This window comes from Anopheles stephensi, chromosome 2 (genome assembly GCF_013141755.1).
Source record: "Anopheles stephensi strain Indian chromosome 2, UCI_ANSTEP_V1.0, whole genome shotgun sequence".
NCBI lineage: Eukaryota > Metazoa > Arthropoda > Insecta > Diptera > Culicidae > Anopheles > Anopheles stephensi.
Genome location: NC_050202.1, coordinates 86,974,635 through 86,998,762, shown reverse-complemented (window position 1 = coordinate 86,998,762; position 24,128 = coordinate 86,974,635). Strand labels below are relative to the sequence as shown.

The 24,128-nt window shown below is 46.3% G+C and overlaps 1 protein-coding gene and 6 non-coding genes across 10 annotated transcripts in view; 1 reads left to right on the top strand and 6 right to left on the bottom strand.

Moving 5' to 3' along the window:
* Positions 1-3,013: 3,013 nt before the first annotated feature.
* Trnal-cag lies at positions 3,014-3,096 on the top strand. Its single transcript has one exon. It is a non-coding gene; the product is annotated as a tRNA-Leu (tRNA).
* Positions 3,097-3,565: 469 nt separating this feature from the next.
* Positions 3,566-3,648, bottom strand: Trnal-cag. Its single transcript has one exon. It is a non-coding gene; the product is annotated as a tRNA-Leu (tRNA).
* An 885-nt stretch (positions 3,649-4,533) lies between these two features.
* On the bottom strand, positions 4,534-4,616 carry Trnal-cag. The gene has a single exon. It is a non-coding gene; the product is annotated as a tRNA-Leu (tRNA).
* Positions 4,617-5,070: 454 nt separating this feature from the next.
* On the bottom strand, positions 5,071-5,153 carry Trnal-cag. The gene has a single exon. It is a non-coding gene; the product is annotated as a tRNA-Leu (tRNA).
* Positions 5,154-5,693: 540 nt separating this feature from the next.
* Positions 5,694-5,776, bottom strand: Trnal-cag. The gene has a single exon. It is a non-coding gene; the product is annotated as a tRNA-Leu (tRNA).
* Positions 5,777-6,217: 441 nt separating this feature from the next.
* On the bottom strand, positions 6,218-6,300 carry Trnal-cag. Its single transcript has one exon. It is a non-coding gene; the product is annotated as a tRNA-Leu (tRNA).
* A 258-nt stretch (positions 6,301-6,558) lies between these two features.
* LOC118504984 (abnormal cell migration protein 10) overlaps positions 6,559-24,128 on the bottom strand; it is a 48,824-nt gene continuing 31,254 nt past the window's right edge. The window contains exons 1-4 of one of the 4 annotated variants that reach the window (XM_036040139.1): positions 21,882-22,842; positions 12,495-13,480; positions 12,032-12,404; positions 6,559-11,944 (exon numbers count right to left, since the gene is read on the bottom strand). In XM_036040139.1, coding sequence (XP_035896032.1) covers positions 9,863-11,944; positions 12,032-12,404; positions 12,495-13,480; positions 21,882-21,944 — 3,504 coding nt within the window. In that variant the 5' untranslated portion in view covers positions 21,945-22,842 and the 3' untranslated portion in view covers positions 6,559-9,862. Of the gene's footprint in view, positions 11,945-12,031; positions 12,405-12,494; positions 13,481-15,126; positions 15,257-21,881; positions 22,843-24,128 lie in introns of those variants that run through there. The other 3 variants (XM_036040141.1, XM_036040140.1, XM_036040138.1) reach the window with 3 other exon arrangements.

Below are 24,128 nucleotides of genomic sequence, written 5' to 3'. Positions count from 1 at the left end.
CTCTACCTACCCGCTTCCCATAGGAATGCAAATCTTTCCGGCGCCATTTTTCACATTCCAACCAACTCAACCACAGTTGACCAACGTCCGGCGGTGATTGGCAAATGAGCGGGAACCCTCTTTCTGCGCCAGTTGCGATACGCACGATTATTAAACGATGCTCGTGTAAGTTAACCCCATTTCATTAATCGAAGAGGCCGGACACTCAGAATCCACCCTATCGGAAGGACCCCTTTTACTTCTCGCTGACCAGGACGAGATTTAATTTAATAAACGTACAAGAACATTTTCTTCGTCTTGGTCCCTCCGAATGTGAAGGGAAGGGTTGGCTTGAAGGGTTGCTTTTATTATGATGTAGTTACACACGGATTTTCATTCCACGATTGCCGCTTTTCCCACTGGTCAAGCCGGTCAACTCCCGAATCGACAAATTGTCGGCAACACTCCCAACTCTCAGCCACTGCACGCTTTTCTGACTGACCATTGGTCAACGGACGCACGCCGGTCACAGGGGTTATGACACTTGGCCCCTTAAGAGCCAGCAACTCTTGGCATCTCCGGAACAGGATACAACCAACAATAAAAAATGAGCAGTGGGTCACTTAGCCATCATAAGAAGAAGAAAAAACCCTAGAGAAGGAAAATGGTAAAGGAAAATTTTAATTTAAGGATGCCCCGACACTAAACCGTTGCAATCGCTAAACTAAAATCGGAAGGTCAGCCGTAAGCTTTAAAAGGTCGTCCCTCTTGTCCCGTGCTCTGGTCAGCCAGGGTCGTCCCGTTGACGGTTTAATGCTGTGACCTTTTTCTCACACTCCCAAACCCGCTGGACCCTTTCTTGCGCAACCGAGAAGACACCTTTTTTCTTTTATCGTACGCAACCGGAATGCAATGTCGTATGCAAATGCAGATGCGAATGCCGCCGACTGACCAGGTCAACAGGGCAGGTCAAGTTTTGGGATGCCGCCCCGAGGGACAGCGTGCGGACCGTTCCCGGTGTCCAAACGGACGGTAAAGTTCGGCACGGAATTGGGATTGGTTTCATCCTAATTATTATTATCTCCGGGAGCGGCTCGAGATTGACCCTCGGCGTCGAGACGGCTCACTTCCCCGAATCCCCTAATCTTCCGGAACCGAAGAAAGGTCGATTGGACCCGCTGACCAACGGTCAAGAAGCAGAGTCGGGGGAAAACAGTCCGATACACACACACACACACCCAGACGGGTCAAATCAAGTAGTTAGTTTGTAACCATTTACACCGCTGCCAGGGTTTGACCCACAGGGTTGAAAGGTGGAGTGTGCTTACAAGCGATAAAACTTGTTTTACTATTTTTATTCGTTGTAGAATTCTGAAGGTCTGGGAAGCGTATTTTAATTTAACTATGACCATACTGACCAATCAAACACATCGAGGGGTCATGTTCCTTGATTTTTAGTGCTGTAGTTCGGAACTGATTTATCACCCCGCGACGGATGGGTCAGAAGGACAACAAGGTTTCTTATTTCGATATTGGACAACATTCTCAAGATTTGCCCTTTTGCACTGACCCCTTGGACATCGCGCGCTTCGTTTTGATGGTAATTGTATGAACTGCGAATAATTAAATGCGTCCCATTGCAGTGACCCTTGAGCAATCCGTACTGGTAAAGGAAACATGTTTTATGGGGTCTTGTTTTGGAATTGAAAGTATGGAAATAATGAACTGAAGGATTTCTGCTGACCGTTCATCTCGTTGATATTGTTGACCGTTGCATTGCGTATTGGACTTTAACGGTTTTTCGTCTTAATTTGATTTTCGGTTGGATTACCTTCAGTTCAGGCAACTATTGATTCATGCTGCTCTATAAGACTGAGTACTTCTTATATCCAGAAACCGCATCAAAACAGGATTTAAACCGAAAATGAATTACTTATACAACTAAAATGATTCAACTACTTCTAATTTCCCTATCTTTAATGTTGGCCCATCTTTCTTTTTTCTATTAATCGAAAAAAAGGCGAAGCTTTTTTTAATTAGCAACTGAAGGAGAAACATGTTCAGTAGGGTTATAGGAAGGTAGCTTATCGTGCGATCTTATAAAATGTATGCTTTTATGTTCAATGCACAATCCTTTCTATCCTTAATGAAACACTATTTAGACTGATGCCCAATACACATTGCTAAAACAGTGTCAGTTATATTATAGAAAACCGGAAATTGCACTTCACATTCCTGTGAATCAGCCGGTTTCAAAGCCGGAAAAATTCGCTCAAAATCAATCGTTTAAATTTTTTATCAGTTTAAAGGTATCGCATAGATACGATAATATTGAATTTGTATCTGTCACGGAATCACAATAAGGAAATAATGTGTAGATATTATAAGCAAGCATAGTGTTTACCGGTTCTTTATATGATAATTGGGCTAGCTTTTTTTATTTACAATACTAGATTTAAAGAAAATGAAAATAAGCAATTTATCAACTGTCACATGAGTCATGCTTAGGAAATGCTACCCATTCTTTGAATATAAACTTATCATTTCCTGTTGCCTTCGATCAGTTCAAATTTTGATTATTGAAACATTTCAACTTTTCACATGAAACATTTCACGCATAGAAACGTTGCGTTCAAGATATTCTGATTCAATTGTTCGCTTGATTTGCGCTAGATGGCGTACCACAGCAATTCTCATTTGAGAACGCGCAGCAGCAACATACTGTAAGAACGCGATAGACTGTGACTGGTTTTTCTAAGCTACGATTGGGATTGGAAATCTTTGGTAAAATTCTCGGCAGTAAAAATATTGGCGGCACACTACTATATCAATGTTCATTATTTTCTTCATGCATTTATTTCAGCGTTCAATTATTTAGTTTTTAAATTGCATGACGTTAAAGCTGCGGCTAAACCATCCCACGCCGGTAATAAAATGGAACCAAACACAACGGATGAACGCGTGAGTACGAGAATGATATCAGATGTCAAATGCTCGAGGATTTTAACACGTTTATTTGCCCCCTGCTTCAAGAGTCAGGATGGCCGAGCGGTCTAAGGCGCTACGTTCAGGTCGTAGTCTACTCTGTAGGCGTGGGTTCGAATCCCACTTCTGACATTCAAAAGTTTCTTTTTGCCATGCGAAATAGATTTCTCAGTGCATACCAACACCTACCACCACCGCCACCCCACAACAACAAACCAACGTATTATTTTCTAAAACAAATGTTTAATAGATGCCACTGTAATAACAATATTTTAGGCAACAGCAGCTAAGAATTGATTTTGGAATTATAAAACATTTATAAGACAACATGCACAGATGATGTCGCAATTACAGCACACAATTTCAGTCAGTATTTGCCTTTAATGTTGCTACTGTAGCGAAGTTTGAACTCTTAAATGTGTAGCACTGAAAACACTAGACTACAAGCATACTCTTCCAGACTAACAATAAGAAATTAAAATCGTAAAAAAATGTTTCATATAAAATAATGAAATAAAAGTGAGCACTTAATAGATAAATAAAGAAGGCATTGGTGTAACCAGATAGGAGGTGAACAACACTGCATAAAAAAAGCATTATTTGTCAGAAGTGGGATTCGAACCCACGCCTACAGAGTAGACTACGACCTGAACGTAGCGCCTTAGACCGCTCGGCCATCCTGACATGTCGATGAAGAGCTGATTCACACTGTACTGGTTCCCACACTCGATCCAAGAGGGGATAACTTACGAATCATTGTTTTAGCATATCTACGAAGATTTCGCTTATCTTACTACTCTCGGTGAAGAAACTGGTTCTTTCATGAGATTTTACTTATTACTGAAAATCGCCTAAGAACAAAAAACAATTAAAAATCTATCGCTTAAAATAAATTCACATTGTGGAAGCAAGCTAAAAGGCGTTGTGTCCTTAGCCGGTCCACAGCGGCGGTATGATCAACTTATATCAGTAATGTTATTGTTTGAATTACTTTATGTTCGATATACATTCTTTTAACATTACCATTTAAAATAACTTGATCATTCATAAAAAAACACACAATAATGATGGAAATACTTTGGAGAAAGCCTAATGTATTAGATCAATAAAACTAATACTTATTATACATTAATCGTCGCCCTAAAGAAGACGCTCATCAAACACTAATTAATCGTAAAGTATTATAGAAATTTTCAACGATTTATCCAATTTCTTCACAATGATCACGACTAAAATATTGCGACCGTGGGGCCCCCACATCACAGTTTCTGTGTCTTGATCTCCTTCAAAGAAAGAAAACGATGAAAGCGTGAATCGATTTCGTTCGTGATTTAAATCTAACAATAGCACATTCGTCATTCGTCTACTATTCTACAAATCTAGGATTTACCTTATTACCATAATTAAAAACACCTACCCGTTTTTCGACTTTTAGAAATAGACATTAACATTACGTTGTTGTTCGGGTTGTTTTCTCGTAAGTAGGTCTTTTACTTTCACCCTGAAGTTATCAATTGTTGTAGAACATGCCTTATATCATCAAAACATCAAGAAAATAGTGAAATTATTTGTCAGAAGTGGGATTCGAACCCACGCCTACAGAGTAGACTACGACCTGAACGTAGCGCCTTAGACCGCTCGGCCATCCTGACTTGTCTATTGTTTTCTTAAATCTCAGGACTGGGACAACAATAACAATTTTTAGTTTAAATAAACGTATTAATGAGCACACAGACCTGCAGGGTAGGACTTTGCAAATGAAGAACATGATAGAATATTGTTACATTAGTCCATAACATCGTGACATTGTATGGTTAGGATCATTCTCATCTTCGCAATCCAAACTAACAAAACAGTTTAATAATCAACCTTGTTTTCACGAATCTTTGACAGCGAACTAGTAACATTAAGAAGGCACACAATACATTTATCTAATATGTCTACAAAAAGGTCAACCAAAAATTTTGCCGAGTATGTATACTTATAAAGGTTATGCATGATGTAGGTCATCACATTATTATTCTACTGAGGATAGATAAGATAAGATGAGCTAGGTAGACTCTGGTCCGAGTTTTATTACAATTTTAAGGCAAAATAAGCTTCGTTTGTCAGAAGTGGGATTCGAACCCACGCCTACAGAGTAGACTACGACCTGAACGTAGCGCCTTAGACCGCTCGGCCATCCTGACTTGTCTATTGTTTCCTAAAATCACAGGAGTGGGACATCAAACTGTATTTTTAGCAAAATTTGTAGCGTGATAGCTAGATCTCGAAAAGAAAAAATATTTGTTGAAATGTGTATATATCTTTGAATATGTAAGTTGTAAAAAACATACTTGACAAAAACAGTTGTACAATAAATATCTACAATTTTAGACTGCAATATTATCACTTCCATGTTCTAATGTTTAACATTAAACCGAGAGTACATCGATAAAATATACTTCAATAAATTGTATTTGTTTGTAATATAAACATTTTCCTTCGCAACAGCTAAAAGATTGAAAACATAAACATTGTTTTGACATATATTTGACAATTAAGTGTTTAGTAGACACGTGACACAATGTATCAATCAGAAACAAACAAATAAAGCAATTAAAAGTACATTCAAATAGTTACGAGTTGAGTAATAATTATGTGTGTTAAGCAGAGACGCTGTGCCAGAAATACTAAACGAAATCTCAGGGTTTATATTACAAGATTTTTAGCAAAAGAGAAGCTTCATTTGTCAGAAGTGGGATTCGAACCCACGCCTACAGAGTAGACTACGACCTGAACGTAGCGCCTTAGACCGCTCGGCCATCCTGACGTGTCTATTGTTTCACAAATCTTAGAAATCGCTACAACAAATTCTATTTATAAACCTCAAAAAAGCATCTTATTCAATTCAATCCTGAGAAATAAAAACTAAGAAAGCGTAAGAAAAAGAAGAAAAGGGAAATAGAAGAAAAGATCTTCATAGATCACAGGAAAAGTAGTATAAGAAAAAGGGAACTGGACCGCGATTCGTACACGAAGAAAGCGACACATCAATGTAATTATCAACACAATTGGAGTCCAATGGAATATAATATGAATGAGCTTTGGTTCGGTTCATTGATTACTGAGACCAATGAGTAAAATGGGGGTAGCTGTTGCTGTTAATCACACATAATCCACCCAAGCACCCACCAAGCGATAGAAGGAGAAGAGATATCTAAATACTACGAATGAAATCATTTCAACATAATGCATGGAAAAAAACATCCTTTGTCAGAAGTGGGATTCGAACCCACGCCTACAGAGTAGACTACGACCTGAACGTAGCGCCTTAGACCGCTCGGCCATCCTGACTTGTTGAATGCTTCCCGCAAAATCACGCACGGGGTCGGCATTACGCACCACACGAATCTAGCAGGCCGATCAAATGATCATTACGCAACGCACATCACAATCACACGCACGCACACATGTAGAAGAACCGCGTAGAACACTAGCGCCAGCAGAGAGCGTGTAAACACATGATCAACGCGCAACGCGAAACACTTGCACGTGGCTTACCTTTTGTAACACTTCAAGCACGAACTCACCAATCAACTACGCAAAGGTGTATTTTGTAATGGCAGCATCTTTATTCTTAGTTGTTTCCTTTCTGTTGTTTTGTTCCGGGGTTTTGTTTTTTACATAGTTTACCTTCATCAAGCTTGGAAGCTTTTGTTTCTGTTATGTGTTTACTTTAGGTTCTATATATATTAGTCTGTTGCTTAAAACGTACACAGTTTCCTTCTCCTTCACACCTAATCCACTCTTCGTATCACTTCGGTTCGGTTTTGTCTTCCCGCTGTTTACGTGTACACAATCACCATGTCCCCTTTTGTATAGCCGCCCTTAGACCGCGCGTCCCGTACGATTCCAGCAAAACATCTACATCGCAAAAACAATAGACAGAAACGGAATAATAGCTAGAAAGGCATGCAGCGTTTTTGTTTACTTTTACTGTTTGCTAGTGTGCGAGAAAGCGGTAAGAGGTTTTTGCGCAGGAACATTCAAGCTAAATATGTATGCAAGATCAGTCACACACTTCAGCTCTGCCTAACACGTCCTTTCGGAGATCCTCACTGTTGCAGTAGTACTGAAGCACAATATTCGTACGTTTTGTTACAGACGGTTCCGTTAAGCTTTCACACACTAATATTTCCTATTGGTTTGTTCCTGTATGAGCGTTTGGTTCGTGTTACTCCATATTTTAAGCATCTCTTGCTATCGTTCACCCGAAATCATACCTCTCTGTCTTGCTCTGTGGAAGCGGAGCAATGCCCTGCTCAATCTCCCTAGATCGCTATAGACTGGCAGAAAGTAGATCGGAAGGAGATTAGAGATATATGCTTTCACCAGGCCGTTTGCTCTCTAAACGATTCTCACCATCTGTTTTCGTTTGAGTAATACTATTTAGAATATTTGTATACAAGGACAAGCCCCATAAAAGCATGGAGCATCATCGACTTTCACAAAAAAAGCTGTTAATCTATTAAGCTGTTAAATTTATTATTTCTCTTCAAAATCGATGCGCAGATCGTCTCCATTACGCAAAAAGAAGGTTGTTCTACATTTAAGAAGAGTTTTATCATTGTGATAGATAATAACGAACAAAGACGGAAGTGTCGTACTGGGTGTTTGATGTGTTGGCATGATCCGCATTATGAGCTCGTCCTCAGTGCGATCCTCAGTGTACGTGTGTAGTGTGTATTTGGCAATCATTGTTTGCATTTGATACGAAGCATTCAGCATTGAACTGAATTGAATTTTTACAGCATCACAACAGCTTGCTACGTACGATGCCGTGCCGCTTTGAGAATAGCTCACTTTCCCCACCACAATTTACATTAATTTCGAAAGCACCAATGTTTTGTTCCTAATATATTATCAACTTTTCATCCAAATCCCGCCTCCACGCATTCGCAACCCCCTTGTGTTGGTGTGCGAATATCATATTCTTTCTTCTACTATACTACTTTCATTTATCGTCCAATACGTGGACTGTGTAAAACACCTCTTTCGTAAAAAAAACCAATCCAAACCAAAAAACACGTTCTTTGCCACACAAAAACTCACTCACATTCTTTCGTGTTATCGCTATTGCACATTCACTGTAAAATTCGATATATATGTTCGTTTTTTGTAAAATTATTGTATTATGCCTCCCGCCGTGGTGTTTCATTAATAATCGTAGTCTGATGTTGTATTATGCTGTGTTTTGTGTGAATTGTGTATTTTATTGTGTATTTTACTTATTATATATTTTGATCGTACCCGCAACGTATACCGTTGCGAGCAAAATTGTTACAAATCGTCGTAAATGATGCCTCCAAATGCGCCACAGTTCACAGTCAACCACTACCAAAAAGGCATACCTAACTGGACAGGCTTCCCGTCCCTCGACTGCAGCTCGTTTTTCCTCGCCAAAAATTCAAAGCTTATGTAGTAACCATTCAATGACAAAACCGTCCAAATAAAAGCTCAATCGAAGCGATCTACTTAGAAGAATTACATATACTGTTACTCGCGACAGATAACTGATCTTACCGGAACAAGGGAAACAACGTTTGCTTTTTACGGCAAAAAGCATGTTGGTTTGTTTAACGTAACTAACACTATCAGCGATCTACGTAAAATGATGAAGAAGCACAGAATAGTAGTAGTAAAGTTGACGACGTACACATATACACGGGTCCGAAGATTTATTACGACACACTAGTTAGAACGGTAATATTAATATGTGTCCGCTTAAAAACTACGCTTAGCCCATGGCACTTGCTGTTAGTAAATCGTTCGCGCCGCATCACTCTCGGTGTCGGTTTACTAATCCCCGTTTCTACACTCCACGATAAGAACCGTAAAAACTGTACAAAACTTCTTCCTCGCTCGCTCGCTCGCTCGCTCTCTCTCTCTCTCGCTTCTTTCTTTTCCCCGTGGGCTACTGGGATCGATTTCCCACATTTGGTTTAGCAAGAAGGATCAACCGATCCATCTCGGTTTACTATTCCAGTTTCAGTACTTTCGTCGTTGATGCTTGCCCACACCAAGAAAACCCATGACGCACGCTCTCTCTCTCTCTTTCTTTCTCAGTCTAACAACAACCAAGGCCGAAGCGGGAGAATCCCTTGGCCAATCCGTCCGCGTTGGTTCTGTTGGTGGAGCCGGATATTTTATATCGCTTTACTTTAATAACAATCAAAAAGATCCACCATTGATCCACGAGAGCCGCGCTACTAGAACAAAGCACATAGGTTCATAGGTTACATAGGGTACAAAGGTTCCGGACCGGAAGCCCGTCCTCATCGCCATACTCCGAGATTCTTAAACACTATCCCTACCGCGGTAGTACTGTGCACATGTAATGAATTATTGTACAAAAAGCTTCGAAATTTTCGTTTACTTCTGCTTCTGCTCCTCCTCTAGGCCCATCATTCGGTGGCCCATTTCGGAGGTTTATCTACTAAAGTGATTTAAATAAATTATACCTTAAAAAATGTGCTCGCTCCTTCTCCGTCATCATTCCGCTTTGCTCTACCTAATCACAATAATGATTGATCGATTGCGCGCTTACTAAATTACTCGAGTCGCTTTAAATCATCGCCCACTCCTAACCTTATACGGCTTAGTAGCGAATTTAGTTACTAAAAACAAAGAACGTTCCATTCTTTTACTAAGCAGACTTTTTCGGGTTTTGCACGAGTTGCGTAAATATATGCGTAAGTGTGTGTGTGTGTATGTGTATTTGCATACTAGGCCAGACCATTCCCCGTCCATGCATACATTTAGGCGCTAGGCTAGCCTATCACGACCGAGGTTAGTACGTATCGGATTTAGTAGCACTTTCCTTCCTGCATTGTGGCCAATACAGGCACAGCAGGGTTCAGACTCGTTGCTGGTGAGATGGTGGTGGTTGATGCTGTTGCTGCTGTTGTTGCTGTTGCTGTTGCAGGTATTGCTGATTCAGCAGCTGTTGATGGTGATGGAGATGATGCGCCGAAGGTATCGCCCCGGGGCCAGGCTGTGATATTACGCTAGATGTCGTAGTGGAGGTGGTAGTCAGCTGTGTCTTCTCGCTGCGCTTTGGGGGTGGTGGTGGTGGTCGCTTCTTCACACTACCTCCACCGGAAGCCATTGGCCCACCGGTCGGAGCGCATTGCTGATGCATGCCGGGCAATGTTACGTTCAGCACGATAGGATAGTTTGGTTCTACGCCCATATTGCTGCCAAGGTTCTCATACAAACCGTCCGGAGCTGCACCGTAGTGTTCCTGCACCCAGTTGCTCACGTTAGCCGTTTCGCGGTAGTAAGGCGTTGCGGACGAGTACAGATCGTTTCCACCGTGAATATCACGGAAGCCAAGCACCTCGTGTGGAGTTGTCGCCGGCTCAAGCTTACATTTCTGCGCCACCTGCCACTTCTTGTTCATTACACGCTGGAGATCTTTCAGGAAGTCGTGGGGAGGATTGGCGCTCGATTCACTGAGCCGCTTAGGTGACGTGTACGTGGTAGAAAGGCGCGTCGCTTCAGCCCTTGGTGGTGGAGCCGGAGGACCGACGCTGTATGAAGCACAGAGACGTCTCGGTGACGGCGGCACTTCTTGCACTTCATCCTCGAAGCAAACCTTGCGCCGCAACAGCACCGGTGACTCGGCAAAGGACACACTTTTGGCCGGAGCTGCCGGAGGCGCATCGGTACCATCACAACCATTGTAAGGCGGAGGTGCCTTGTATGGGGGAGCTTTCAAAGCTGAAGGCTTCAGTGTTTTCGAGTAGATTGGTTCCTTCTTTAAGATGGCGCTGGGCGTGGTTGTTGGGTTCGGTAACGTATGCACGTGGCTGTTTAGTTTCTTTATGGCCTGCGCCATGGATGACATAGCATTGATTGGACGTTGTTCCTGCTGACGAACAGTGGAAGCAGCGTTCGTGGTTGTGGTTGTCGTGCTAACGGCTGGAGGAACTGCCGAGGAAGACTGCACCGTTGGCATGGAAGACGATGCTACCGACGCCGCCATTGCCGAAGCCGCCGCCGAAGAAGCCGATGTCACTGACGGTGGTGGCGGTGGAGGTAATTGCACGGAAGCCAGCGACAGTTGAGATCCACTAAATGAGTTGTCGAGTTCGTTCGGTGGTGGCGGAGGCGGCAGCGAATCGAGCGACAGAGTAGAGCCGGAAAAGTTCGCGGGGTCGTCCGTAGCAGGAGGTGGCGGCGGTGGCGGAAGTGAAAACGTCGAGTCAGTCATGCAGGACGGTATCGGTTCAACGATCGTACCGGCAGGTGTCACGATCGTTGGATGAGCAGACGACGGGCTCAAGATGGTCACCGGCGGTTCAAAGTTAACCGGCGTGTTCAACACACTGCCAACAGGCGTTGGTGTGGATGCGGAGGAACTCATGCTTTCGATCGAGCCACGATTCTGGGTTGGCATCGGGCGTCGCTTTAGGGTACCGCTTCCGGTGCTCTCTTCGCTTCTTCGCCGACTGTGACGCCGTGTGAGTGTGCCACCTTCACCGAACGAACCCGATCCTATCGATCCGGCACCGGGCGAATCTTTCAGTCGTGTCGTCTCACCGACTTCCTTCAGCTGACGAGTCATCGAGGTGAGGGGCAGATTTGGTTTCATCGAAGGTTTGCGCTTAATGGTGCCGGTCGGAAACTCGGAATCGAACCCGTTGTTCTCGTCCGACAGACATCCGCTCGAGCTGGACGAGGACGCTCTCGAGAGCCGTCCATTACCGTTGGCAGTGCAGCCATTGCCGTTGGTGCCGTTGGTTGTGTTGAGAGGAACAAGAAGATGATTACTACCACTTCCGCTACTGTTGCTGCTGCCGGTACTGCACTGCGAAGGAACGGACGATACAATGCTCCCGATGGAGCTGCTCCGTGCGGAGCTAAGCTTGTCAAGCTCTTCCCGTGCCAGATCATCTAACAGCGTCCGGTGATTGTCTAGGAGCTTCTTTCCATACTGTGTGACGAAGGAAGAAAGAGTAGAACAACAAGACACCATTAGGACACGATTCCCTCTCGCAACAGGATGCGCATTAATACTGACCTTCATAACGCGTATGGCCGTTATCCACTGTTCCATCGTGGACGCATCTTCCGCACACAGCATCTTCACCATCCGAACGCCCTTCACACCGGGCGGTACCTTCGGACACCGCAATGCGAACGTATAGTCCGTCGGGGCTTTGTGCTTCTTCTTCCATCCAAGACCACGGTACACTTCGTGACCGGCGAACAGCGCCAGGCACAGCAAATCCTTGGCCGAACGTGTCTTTTCCTTCGGGTAGTAATGCAACCCGGATGCCCGCAGCACAAAGTGATACTTCTTCCAGCCCTTTTTGGCATCGTTCTTCATGTACAGTGGTCCTTCCAGCGCGATCTGGCTCCCGCTGTTGAAGAACTCATCCAGCAACATTGTCCTGTGGCGAAGGCGAAGAAAAAATCGATTAAATTTCAAACTCATTACGCTACCCCATCGTGGCGTCTTGCTCTTCGTATCTCTTTCTTACCTCGTTTGCTCGTCGTGCTCACTTCCGGGAGCCATCTGTGTGCCGGGCAGGAACGCTTCGGGTGTCTTGAACAGCGCTACCTTATCCGGTCGCTGAAGAAATAGTACGCGATTCTTCGAGTCCCGATTCCACAGCATCAGGTTGTCGACCAGCATCTCGTGGTCCTCGAACAGTCGCTCCATCTGCAGCTCGGGCAGGTGCTCGACGATGGCCCAAGTCGGCTCCATCTGGACGTGGTTTTTGTCTGCCAGCAGGCGTGTCACGTGCCCGCAGCTCATCGTTTCGTCGACCAGTAGCGACTTGGAGGCACCGTCGGCAGAGAACGCCTTCACAAACAGCCGCCGTACCGAGGCCTGTTCTAGCTTTTGCAGTGCGAGGTGAATTTTGGCCTGCTTGCCACCGTCCAGCAAATTCTGTTGGTTAACTGTTGGTCCCGAGGTAGCACCGCTGTGCACTACCGTACCACCGGCTGCCGCCTGGAGGTGCTTCAGATGGGAGCTGCTCACGCTGCTGGAAGCGGACGATTCGCTCGACATCAGCGATACGGTATCGCTGAACGCGGAATCATTGTCCGGACTGTCGGTACGTGGTTCACGGTGCAGACTGATACTAACTCCACCGACTCCACCGACTCCCATGCCGCTGGCAATGCTACCTCCACTGCAGACTGTATCGGCTGCCACACTGCTGCAACCGCTTTCCGACGACAGTGTCGTATTGGTGGCGGCGGATATTGTGGAGTTGGTGCGACTGTGACTTCGACCATGGCGCAGATCACCTCGCTCCTCCAGTATGCTCAGTTCGCCCAATATGGCATCCAGTTCGGCCTCCTGCGTTTCCTCCAGGTTCGCCATCGAGAAGCGGTAGGAATCGGTACGCTCTGAAGAAGTGTTACTTTTCGGCCGCAGACGCGCTGCCGACGATACGTTGGTCGTTGTGGTTGGGTTGCCTATTGTGCCTAGCGTTGTACCGCTTGTATCAAAACTCTGCAAGTAAAGAATGGCAACAAAACCGTGTCAGTTCCATTCGGTTGCTTTTTATGGTACGGAAAGATAGAAGATGAGCCTGGCTAGATTAAAGAGCTGGTTGATGGTTGGTCGCAAACCACACACACCGCACAATTACATTCTAACCGACCAGTCCATGACTCTGCCACTTATCAAACACCACGCTGGTGCCTCTCTGTCTCTCTGATTCTATCGGGGTTGCTTTTTTAATGATGAACCGTTTTTATGTTCACAAGCGTGACGGATTCGTTCACTGAACTCGACGACGACGACGCCATGAAAACGTTTAGCCGCACAGCAAAGTAAACATGGGCTTGACCAGCGGTCGGAAAAACAGACACTGCAGAAGGTTGGTTGTTGTCAAAATATGCCTTTTCAACTCGGATATTGCATCCCAGAAGTGTTGGCCTACTAAGCTTACTTGGGCTCCTTGGATTGTGACGGAAAACGTGTCCATCAGTAAGTCCACTAACTCCAACGCCTACTATCCTGCGGAAGTTGCGAGTGCAAACTCCCAACGGGATCAAAAGATGTTGCCCTCAATTCCCCTCCCGATGGTGTCCATTAGTCACCACCCAGTTACTAGAAGCTGCACCAGAAATTCCGAGAAATGAATCCAACCGCGCGAAAAGAAAACACATTTTCCGAAACACACTCGCCACAGTCCCACATGGTTAAAAATTCCAACGCTCGGCGCTCTCCATTCCCCCCACACACACACACACACACATACACACAGGGGGATTGTTTGTTTTTGTGGGAATACTTGAACTGCCGCCACGTACTTTGGTTGCGAATATCTTGCGTTTCCTTCTCAGAATTCCCGTTATTACTCACTGGGATGGATGCAGAATACACTGCTGCCAGCAAGCGAGCCAGTCAATCGATCCCAGATACACCAGAGAAATTCATTGAGAAATTTTTCCGATAAAACAAACTTACAAGCACACGCACAGGCATACACACGCAGATAAACACTTGCGCACAGCAGAGAATCGTTTACTACGGGAATTCTTCATGCACAGCATCCATTGCATCATACCGCCAATTGACACACAACCCCGAAGACAACCTTCCCCCCCGTTCTTCTACTGCCGAGAAAACCGGAATCTTACCGGAGCCGAGAGCGTGGGGAACAACAACACCGACAGAAAAAACAATCAATCTTTGATTCAAAAATAAACTTCCTCAGAATCCGGTCCGTCCGGTGCGGTGCAATCAGGTTAAACGGAATCGAGGAGTAGGACGCCATGGATGTGGGAGCACTCGTCTCGCCAAGTCATCGAGTTTCCGTGTTCGCTAAAATGTTGGAGCAGAACAGCAGCGGTACACACCGTTTACTCGCATTGTTACTCGTGTGGGAAGTCCAGTAGTGTGGCACCTCTTGAATCACTTCTTTTCACGGAATTGGCACAACGCGACCGCAGCCGGCCAGCCAGCCAGGTCGTGCAGATTCTACGAACACCATGGCGAAAGTCTTCTCGGAGCCAATTGGCGATTGGCTGTTTTATTATGGCCCCCAATTAGCCAATTAGCAGGTAACACGCCTCCGACTCGGACACTGTGTGTGCTCGGATGCCCAGAAGGATGATTGCGGATTGACTTTTATTTTTATCTCCACTCACCCCCGCGGACACTGAACAACTACTACTGCCGTTGCACTGTCGGACGGATGGATTAGCGACTCGGCTTACACCAGAAGGGAAAACATCGGAACAAGAATTAGCGAACTTAATCTCTCCATTCTCGGGCAGTGACTAATCGGCGATGGCCTGTCGTCGTGACTGTACCCCGTCCATTTTGGAAACGGACGGTATACATATTTCTGCGCTACTAAGCTCTGCCGTTGTTTGTATAACGTAGCCAAACCAGACAGTCTTTCAGCCAGCTAGCCAGCCAGCAACCGCAAACAAACGAAAAAGAGCTGTTACTACACACACACGCGGTTTACTTCGGACGAAGACAGTTTTAATATTTGCTCCGGTGTGAGGTTTCACCGAATCGACAACTTTTGTACTTGTTGTTTTTGTTCGTCGTCCAGTGTGCACAACACACAACATACAATGCGCTTCTTCGCGTGCAGACGAACGGCAGAACGTGCGGGGCGCATGCGCATCCCCGAAAATGCACGCTACGATTCCCGATTCTCCCTTCCCTTCCCCTCCGCGTGGTGCATTTCCAGCACCCCAATTTGTATGCCGAAATTGTTTCCCCAGAATCGATACCAAACGTCTGCAAAACCGCTAGCACTTTGACAGCTCGCAAGTTCGAGGTTAGGGTGCGAAGTGCATCCGTGCTGATGTAGAGGGCGCTGGTAGGCAGGACTGGTACCGCTGTACAAAAACTGTTTACAGCATCAAACGTTGCCGGGCCGTTGCACTACTGCTCAGCGGATTAGTAATAGCTTGCAGTGAAAAAGTAGGCACGACACAGGACGCCACGGAATGCAACCTTCGCATGGTTGAATGAAAACACTCCATTCAGCCGCTGGCCACCGTGACGTCAATTCGCGAGCAAACATCATTCACAAAACCCCAGATGAATCATCTCGCGATGAATGGGTAGGATAGTAGTAGTACGAGGAAACCGGTAACCGGTTGGGAATGTGTATGCGGCGGCCTTTCGCGGTCGCCAGCTGATTGTGCAAAAAGGAGTAGAGGGAAAAAAAGGTTGCCTTGCTAATTAGGCGACTGGTCCATCACGTCCGCGTGTGAGTAATCGTAACACGATCAATATGCTGCATCGCGCGTCGGGCCAACCTCTCTCAAGATGGTGTTGGTTTTGGGGGGGGGGGGGGGGGGAGAGGTAGAGAATCCGAACGGATTGGTGCAAGCGGATGAACATACCAAAGAATACGAATCGAATACCAACAACAACCGGGTTGGCGGACGATGTTATGCAACCGCAAAGGAGGGCATGTATGTCACGCGAGACTGACCCACGATTTCCATACTTCTCCAATCCGGATGACTGTAACTGCATCGCCCAGCACGCTTGTCGAGGTGAAGTCCGGGGACGAAATCCTCAACACCCTCAATCACAGCCGCGCTAATGGTACACAATTAGATTAGAAGAAGTGAGTGGCGACTGTCACGGCCTCAGCCGCATATTACTACACCAGTCCCAACTACGCCTAAACGTTGCATTACGGCGACATTGTAGCATTACGGCATGTTTACGCCTTAAGAAGCTTTCGTTCGATCAAACTGGGCAAACTTTCACCTACGGAACGGTACGCTTCAAAGGGTTCAAAGTGCCCGGATGCCCTACTTCGGCTGTCCATTTTTGTAATATCCAGCGAGACAGCGAGGAAACCTTAGGAATTAAATGGAACAAACTAACCTAGTTCGTATTTTTTATTCGATTGCAACTTCCAGGAACACAATGTTACTTCCGTAACGCTACAGTGAAGCCGCATCAGAACCCCTTCCCTGGCATGTTTGCGAGTGAACCTAATTAAATGCCAACTCTCGGATCTCGGTCCTGTTGGATAATTCATCCAGAAGACAGAAGCAATTATCTTCTCATTCTTTCGCCATTATAGACCACAAATCACAAAAGCCGAGTCGTCTGACACATTCCCTCCTCCGAGCCGGGGAGACTTCAGCTACGATAACTTTGAGAGCAGAGACATGTATCAACCCGTCTTTGCTATTGTGTCTCCAAAACCCCACGAAAAAACTGTCACGCGGTTGGTATTCATCATTCAAATAGTCATTTACATACTTGCTCTGTTCTGTCATAAAATCAACACCCCCAAACGAGAACCGGAGAAGCAGATCCATCCATCAGGCACATCAAAAAAAGAGTTCGTATCAAACAACGGTTTCCCCCCCGTTTTCTTGAGCTCCATCGAGCAACACAGACCCGCTTGAATGCTTGAATGCGTTCTTGCTTCGAATGCAAGAATTCATCCCTTTTTCGGAACGCAATTCCCTGGTGTCTCTCTTTGGATGATTAAAGCAATAATCTCCATTCTCGTTCCCAAGCTGCTTGGTGCCTGCGCCCACCCCTAGGAACACACAATGGCACACAGACACCCAACAACACAAGTGTTCCGTTCTGATGTTTATCCCTCCGGTACGTCCAATCGCTGCCGCCAGCAGGGTATCAGAGACTAAGAGCTGCGTCGATACGCAACGAGAAAATAGAAAGGAAACACCGTTGGTTGGTCTGTTCTCTCCCGTCAAATGTACATTAAAATTAAACGTCTTCTTCCCAAACACCCACAACTCCATTCGGAAACAATGGACGGACGGCGATGATCCGACTCGACTCGGGGCAGCGGAAGACATCACCACACATACACACCTCCAAAACCATTCCGGGCGCACATCCGTTAGCGTTCGTGTTTCGCTGTTGTCACCGTGATGGCGGATAGGTTACAGTCACCAAACCACCGTACGGTGGCAAACCAGTGAGGAAACGATAACTTCCGTCCACAGCAAAGCGGAAGAATACTGATTAGAACGGATCGGGAGTCACTGCTCAAATAATGTCTCCGCTTCATTATGCACAGTGTGATGAATAGACGTTTGTCCCGTATGTTTTTATTATCTTGGTGTGGTCACCGAAAAAAAAACTGCGAAGAATTGGACGCCTTAGAACACGATCGTAAAACGATCACTGATCTCTCCATCAACAAGACAACCACTTCTGGCACCGGTGTTTCGATCGATGATCGTTTACGAGCTCCCTTTTTCGTTTGGGATTGATTATCAATTCTAGGCACCTACGCTACGACGATCTCTGAAGATGTACCACTCGGCCACAATATGGCGTCCTGGTGGAGCTCGCTACCGATCTCTGGTAGTAGATCGTTACATCCATATGGATAATAGCTCCGGTTTTCTCGCTTCACGCAATGCTTGAAAAGCCCGCCTGAAAGGAAGTGTTTAATTTGAATACATAATAATTCACAACCGGCCGCACACAGGGTCGCGCACAGGGCCACATTGTAAAACTACCAGCGACAGTAGTAGAGAAGCATACGAGAAATGATAAAGAATAATGATTTCCACAGGCCAGCCCGGTGCCCGGTTCAAGCTTGTGTGTCTGTGTGCATATGGCAGCCACATCGAGTTGTCGCCGTTTCGCGATTTATTAACCGGGAGTAGGTCGTTAAATGGTTGTCAACACATGGGCTCCTGCTGCTGCCTCCGACGTGTGCAGTTTCGTCCAGCATATTCTTTACGCCGTTCGTTCCATATTGGTTCACTCGGACCGGGCAGTAATAGCTTTACCAGCAGTAGGCAGCAGATCCGCCATCACTCCCATTATCAATCACCATATAATATTGAGTACGAAGGCAAGGAAGTGTACGAAATTCAACACTCCAATAGTTGTTGGCATTTACTGACTGTAAATGCAAGACCCTACCATTGTTAGAACGTTGCAAACCATGTTCAGCGCGCTTGGAAGGCTTATCTTATCAAACCGGCAAAACACACGTACGGGGTTTTCACTCCTTCTTATAGAAACGTCAGAATCCCTCACCAGTTCTACGCTGCCCATAGAGAGAAAGCAACGAACCAACGACCCTACCCTAATCAATCCCGAGCTGCTATCCCTCGACGATCGGTGCGATTGTTATAGCGACGTCTCCAGGTAAAGGAGAGATTTATTGGTGATTTAGAGTTGTCCTTTAGAAGTTCCCGGAAAACTGTCCAAGGTTCTGTCGGATGAACCATAGTCGAAACTCCGGGATAGGTGTCCCCGTCGTGTAAGCGACTGCCCTGCATAATGCTGCTCTGACACTTGACAGTGTCAGTCTGATTCGTCCCGACCACGTACCGCCTGGTGCAGTAGTTGCTTCGAAAAAAAAAACCTCTTATCCAAAAATCGGCAGTCGGCCCATCATCATTAGAAATTCAAAACAAAACCCCGACAAACATTCCACCTCAAACAGAACGACGAGGTAAAGAGAGGGACACCGAAAAAAAAGGTACACGTTATTAAAAAATGCCCATCCGACGATGGGATTTTGGGTTCGGGAGCTCCAGTCGCACGCGGAAGCCGTTAAAATTCCTGCCACAGAGTGTGAGCCCTCCGATTCGAACGCTCTTTGTACTGATCACGTACGATCGAATGCGTCGGAGGATAGGAAGGAAAGAGAGAGGGAGGGAGGGCGAGGGTGAACGGGAAAGTCCAAGAAGTTTCCACCACCGTCTGGCGAGGGCAAACAAAGGCTCCGATAGTTACCATAACCATAGTTATCACACGAGGCGTGAGTCCACACCCCGATAACACTCGCCTCGGAAGGGACCAACTGGGCGAAAATTGTTCGTTAACATATATGCTCAATACTTTCGATTGTTTGTTTGCGTTTCACAGTGGCCCATCGTGGCTACAATTACAGCGATTCTTATTGACGAAGGAAACTGGCGGATAAAGTTTCCCAGAGTTCTACGGAACTGACGCTGGGTGGAACGGTTCACAAAGAAAAACTGCATCCATACACCATTCTTCTGTTTCTGGTTTCTTGGGTGTGTGTGTGGGTGCGCATGTGGGTGTGCCAAGAGTCCCAACCAAAGTTCTTTCTCTGTTCAGATTCCGAACTCTGCACGCATCCGCATCCGCTCAAGAACGTATATCCATCCGCCATATCAGATGGCAGGCGGATGGAATAATAATAATGCACACCCAAGACTTGGGCGCGATCATCCTCCTTTCCGTGTATTTTCAATTTTTCGTAAAGAAGCGCTCGAAAAGAAATTCATCCACCCATCGTTCCACTTCGGGAAGCACTTCGGGATCGTCATGCAGTTTCTGGTGCAAGGCGGCAGAGCACGGAGGAACGCTCCGAAGCCCGGACAGAATAAACAAACGTTCGCATTGCATTAGCCGAGGCATCGCTCTCCGTCGTACAGCTTCCGCTGTCCCGACAATGAAATGGGTTGCCATCAGAACACCATCCCAAACACACGCACAGACACCGTACTCCTCGTTCATCATAATCGAGAACAGATTCTTTTTTTCACTTTGCAGACTTCGCAGCAGCAGCCGCATCAAGATCCGAGGCCCCAGGAAGCAAGAAAAAGGCGGAACCGATTTTCGCGGCTCATTTGCTGTGTGCGCGCGCTGTTCTCGTGAAGAAGATTCGCCCTGGGAAGACGTTCTTCTGTCAGACCTCCTCTTAAATCTCTCCCTATCTCTCGCTCTCTCCCTGCGCGCCATTGTTCGCTGTGCTTTATTTGAAGTGATGCACAGAGACCGGCCGGTTTTTTTTATTTAAACGATTCGCTTCTAAGCGTACGATCTTTACCTCCGCGCATATCGTACGCAGACGATCGGTATCCCTCGTGCGAAATGGCCTGCAGAAGGAGGGAAGCAACATTCCTGTCTGGTCATTTCCCGCGCGCCTGAATGTTGCACTGACGAAAGCGAAAAGCGCGTGACGTTGGAGCGCATTGTCCAAACCGGCGGATGCCGGAGATTCTTTGTTTGACCACCGAAGTTTTGGTCGGTTTTTTAAAACGCCATTTTCTGCCCTCTGTGACAGTGATGAACAATGCGTGCGAGTGTGTGTCATCATGTGTGTCAATGCTGCCTCACTTTACGAAGATGAGGTACGGTGGGCGATAAGACTCCGTCAAGTTGTGAGGCTCTCCGATGGCCAGAGTGTGCAGATGAGCTAAGCCATCCCATTACAACATGCTGCCTGGGTTTTGAATACTCAATTTAGAGGCCACCAGAAAAACCTCTCGAAAATGATGGACGACGCTTGGTTTTGCTCAAGTCCCTACTGTCGGCGTCGAGTGTCATTGTTAGCCGTTAATTAAAAAACAGACGCACTAATTGTCAGTGGATGAAGGCGCCCTCTGGACGGACTGTTTGTGGTGGTGGAGTTGTTCGATGAGCTTATTGCTACACCCGAACTGAATGAATTTTAATTGTTTCCAAAAATCCAACCCAATGGGGTTTAGTTCTGAGAATATCTCGCATGTCCCGCTCCAATAATTCATTCCGATGTCTACAAGCCCTTACAGCCATCTAGGAACAAGGTTCGAGGCAATGAAATGAGATTTATATTATAAATTACAACCTCCTCAGCAGTCCCCTGCCAACTATTGCCTACCGCCTCCACTAGCTGTTGCAGTGTTGCCAACGACTCCTACTGCCAACAGTTGCAGTGCGCTCGTTGGAACTGGAGAAGAATGTCTCCAAAGCAACGACACACGATCCGCGAACGTGACGACCGTGCAATTGCCACCGCTTAGAGACAAAGGAAAATTGTCGCCAACTTTCCGCGAGAACCAGACCAGCAGAAGCCCCCGGCGATGGTCTTTGTGGAAGATGTAATTGGGAAGATGATTTACGGACCATATAATCTACGCGACGCAACGGGCCCGGCGAGAGTTATGAATGATCGTTAACTTACACATTCGTTCGAGTACATTGAGGCGGAATCAAAGTCCGACCAGCTGCTATCCAGTATCGACATGCTTGAGGTAGCCGACGAGCTCTATGTCACCAGGTTCACGGTTCTGTGATCCACGATGGAATGTTTCTCTTGTTGAAGTTGCTGGGCCGTCTAATTGAAGATGGCCTTTCTCCGGGCTCACACACACTCGCGATCAATTGATCTTCTCGTATGTAAGCGGACGTCAGCGTGAGGCCATCATTCGCACCGGATGGGCTCACACGCCCCTGTACTCCACAAACACACGGAATCTCGAATCACTGCACAAAGGGAGCACACAGCTCCAGACTTCCGGCCACTTGAAGTCAGGCTAGATCAAAGGTCGCTCCACCACTCGCTTCGCGAAAGGCTCGCTGAGCAATCGCAGGAACTGTGGTACGATCGCAAGAACGACCCGGACAACAGAAACAGATCACCTCACTGCACTGGTAGCGTGGCGTGGGCTGCGCAAAACCTCGGCGCCCTCTGTCACAAACGCTGCTCACTGAGCAGCACACAACACTTTCGATAATGAACTCCGTTTTTTTGTTGTTGCCTTTTCTGCGTCGTTGTTGTTACGACCCCTCTATCGATAAGGAAACGCACCGAACCGATTTATACAAAAGCACTGCACATATTGTAGAACAAACACCACAAGAAAAAAGAATCCCAATTGCAACACCGTTTTGCGTATTGCCTGCAGGGTTCCTGTTCCGCCGCGCAACACACTACGTACGAAGTGCGTGCTCCGATTTGTTCCTCTAACTCTCCAGGGAAACACGCACAGGACAGAGCCGTCGCCTTTTACTACTTGCAGAATGTGCAGAGCGACGCACAACAACCGGACCGACGAACGCACAACGTTCCGTCTCGAGCGAATCAACGAGATTGAAAACCAACTGTGCGAGTGTTTGGCCCGTCAGCTTCGGCTGTACGGAGAAGAATAGTGACTTTTTCTTCATGCAAACGGGAACACACACACTACCGTCGGTAGCTACACAAGTGCAGCGAATAGAATAGCAGCAGGCTATGCTTTACGACAGTCGGGGTTGCGAAGAAGCAACATAACGACGTCGGTGTGCACGTGTGTGAGGCATTGGCTGGCGGACTGTGTATGAGTGTGTGTGTGTGTGTGAATATGCTAGCGCAACGGAGAGGGAGAAAGACGTACAAACGCCGAGCATAAAACATAACGCGCGTTGTAACAGTGGGATACGGGAATGGTCATAATCGCTTAAGACGAGCTAAATAAACTGGCTTTATTAAGAGTCAAAAAATGTGGATGTGTGATGGACGTTATGTACAAGTCTTTACCTCAAATCAAACAGGTTTATTGAAGAACATTTCGATTTTCATTTAGCTTTTGTTCACTGAGCTTTACCTTCCGATCCCATAGTTAGACGTTTAAAACCGGAGGCTTCGGTGTACCAACACCAACAAAGCCCACCAGCCAGCATGCTCGTTTGCATGTATTGTGTACCGAACACAGCGCGGTTCGTCGCTGTTTATGCTGTGCCTTTTAACTGTTGTTTATGCTGCACGCTCCGTCCGTCCCTTCGCCTTTCTTCCCGTGTTTTTATTGAATTCTCCATGAACGGAAAAAATTAAATCAAATCATATATTCTTCACACAAGCGGGCGCGATATCCTTCACAGAGACGTTGCACAAGTGCAATCTGAATGCAGCTGGAAACTATCGCAAAGTCCAGTGTACCGGGAGTGTTCATGGACATTGATGGTCAGTATGTCAGACTGACGTACTTGGCAGATCTTGGTCCTTTTTCTGTCCCCTCCCAGAAGAAAAACGGCGAAAAAATGTAATGTAATCGCTCTAGGTATCTCCCTCGAACAAGCAATAATGTTCCAGAATTGACGCAAATGAGTCATTTGTTTGTCGTTTTGTGATTGTTCCTCCATCTGGCTTTTTTTGTTGCAACCCTGATTGACATCTTGTACGCTGTAGATTGTAAGTGTAAAAAGCAACTTTAGCACAAAGCACTGGGGTCCACAGCAAATAGTTCGACTCTTGTGTCATTCCACATTATTGACGTTCGAGAGTCACTTGAACCTCGCAAGGAACAGATCGGTTTTTCGCTCTTTCCTCGCACCAATCCCTTCACACCAGGGAACCTCGTTCTTCGCTGGTGCCTTTGTTCGAACCAGCCTGCCACCGCATGTGCAGTACACATTCGAGCCGCTTTACCAGCGAACCGAACGCCCTCGCATT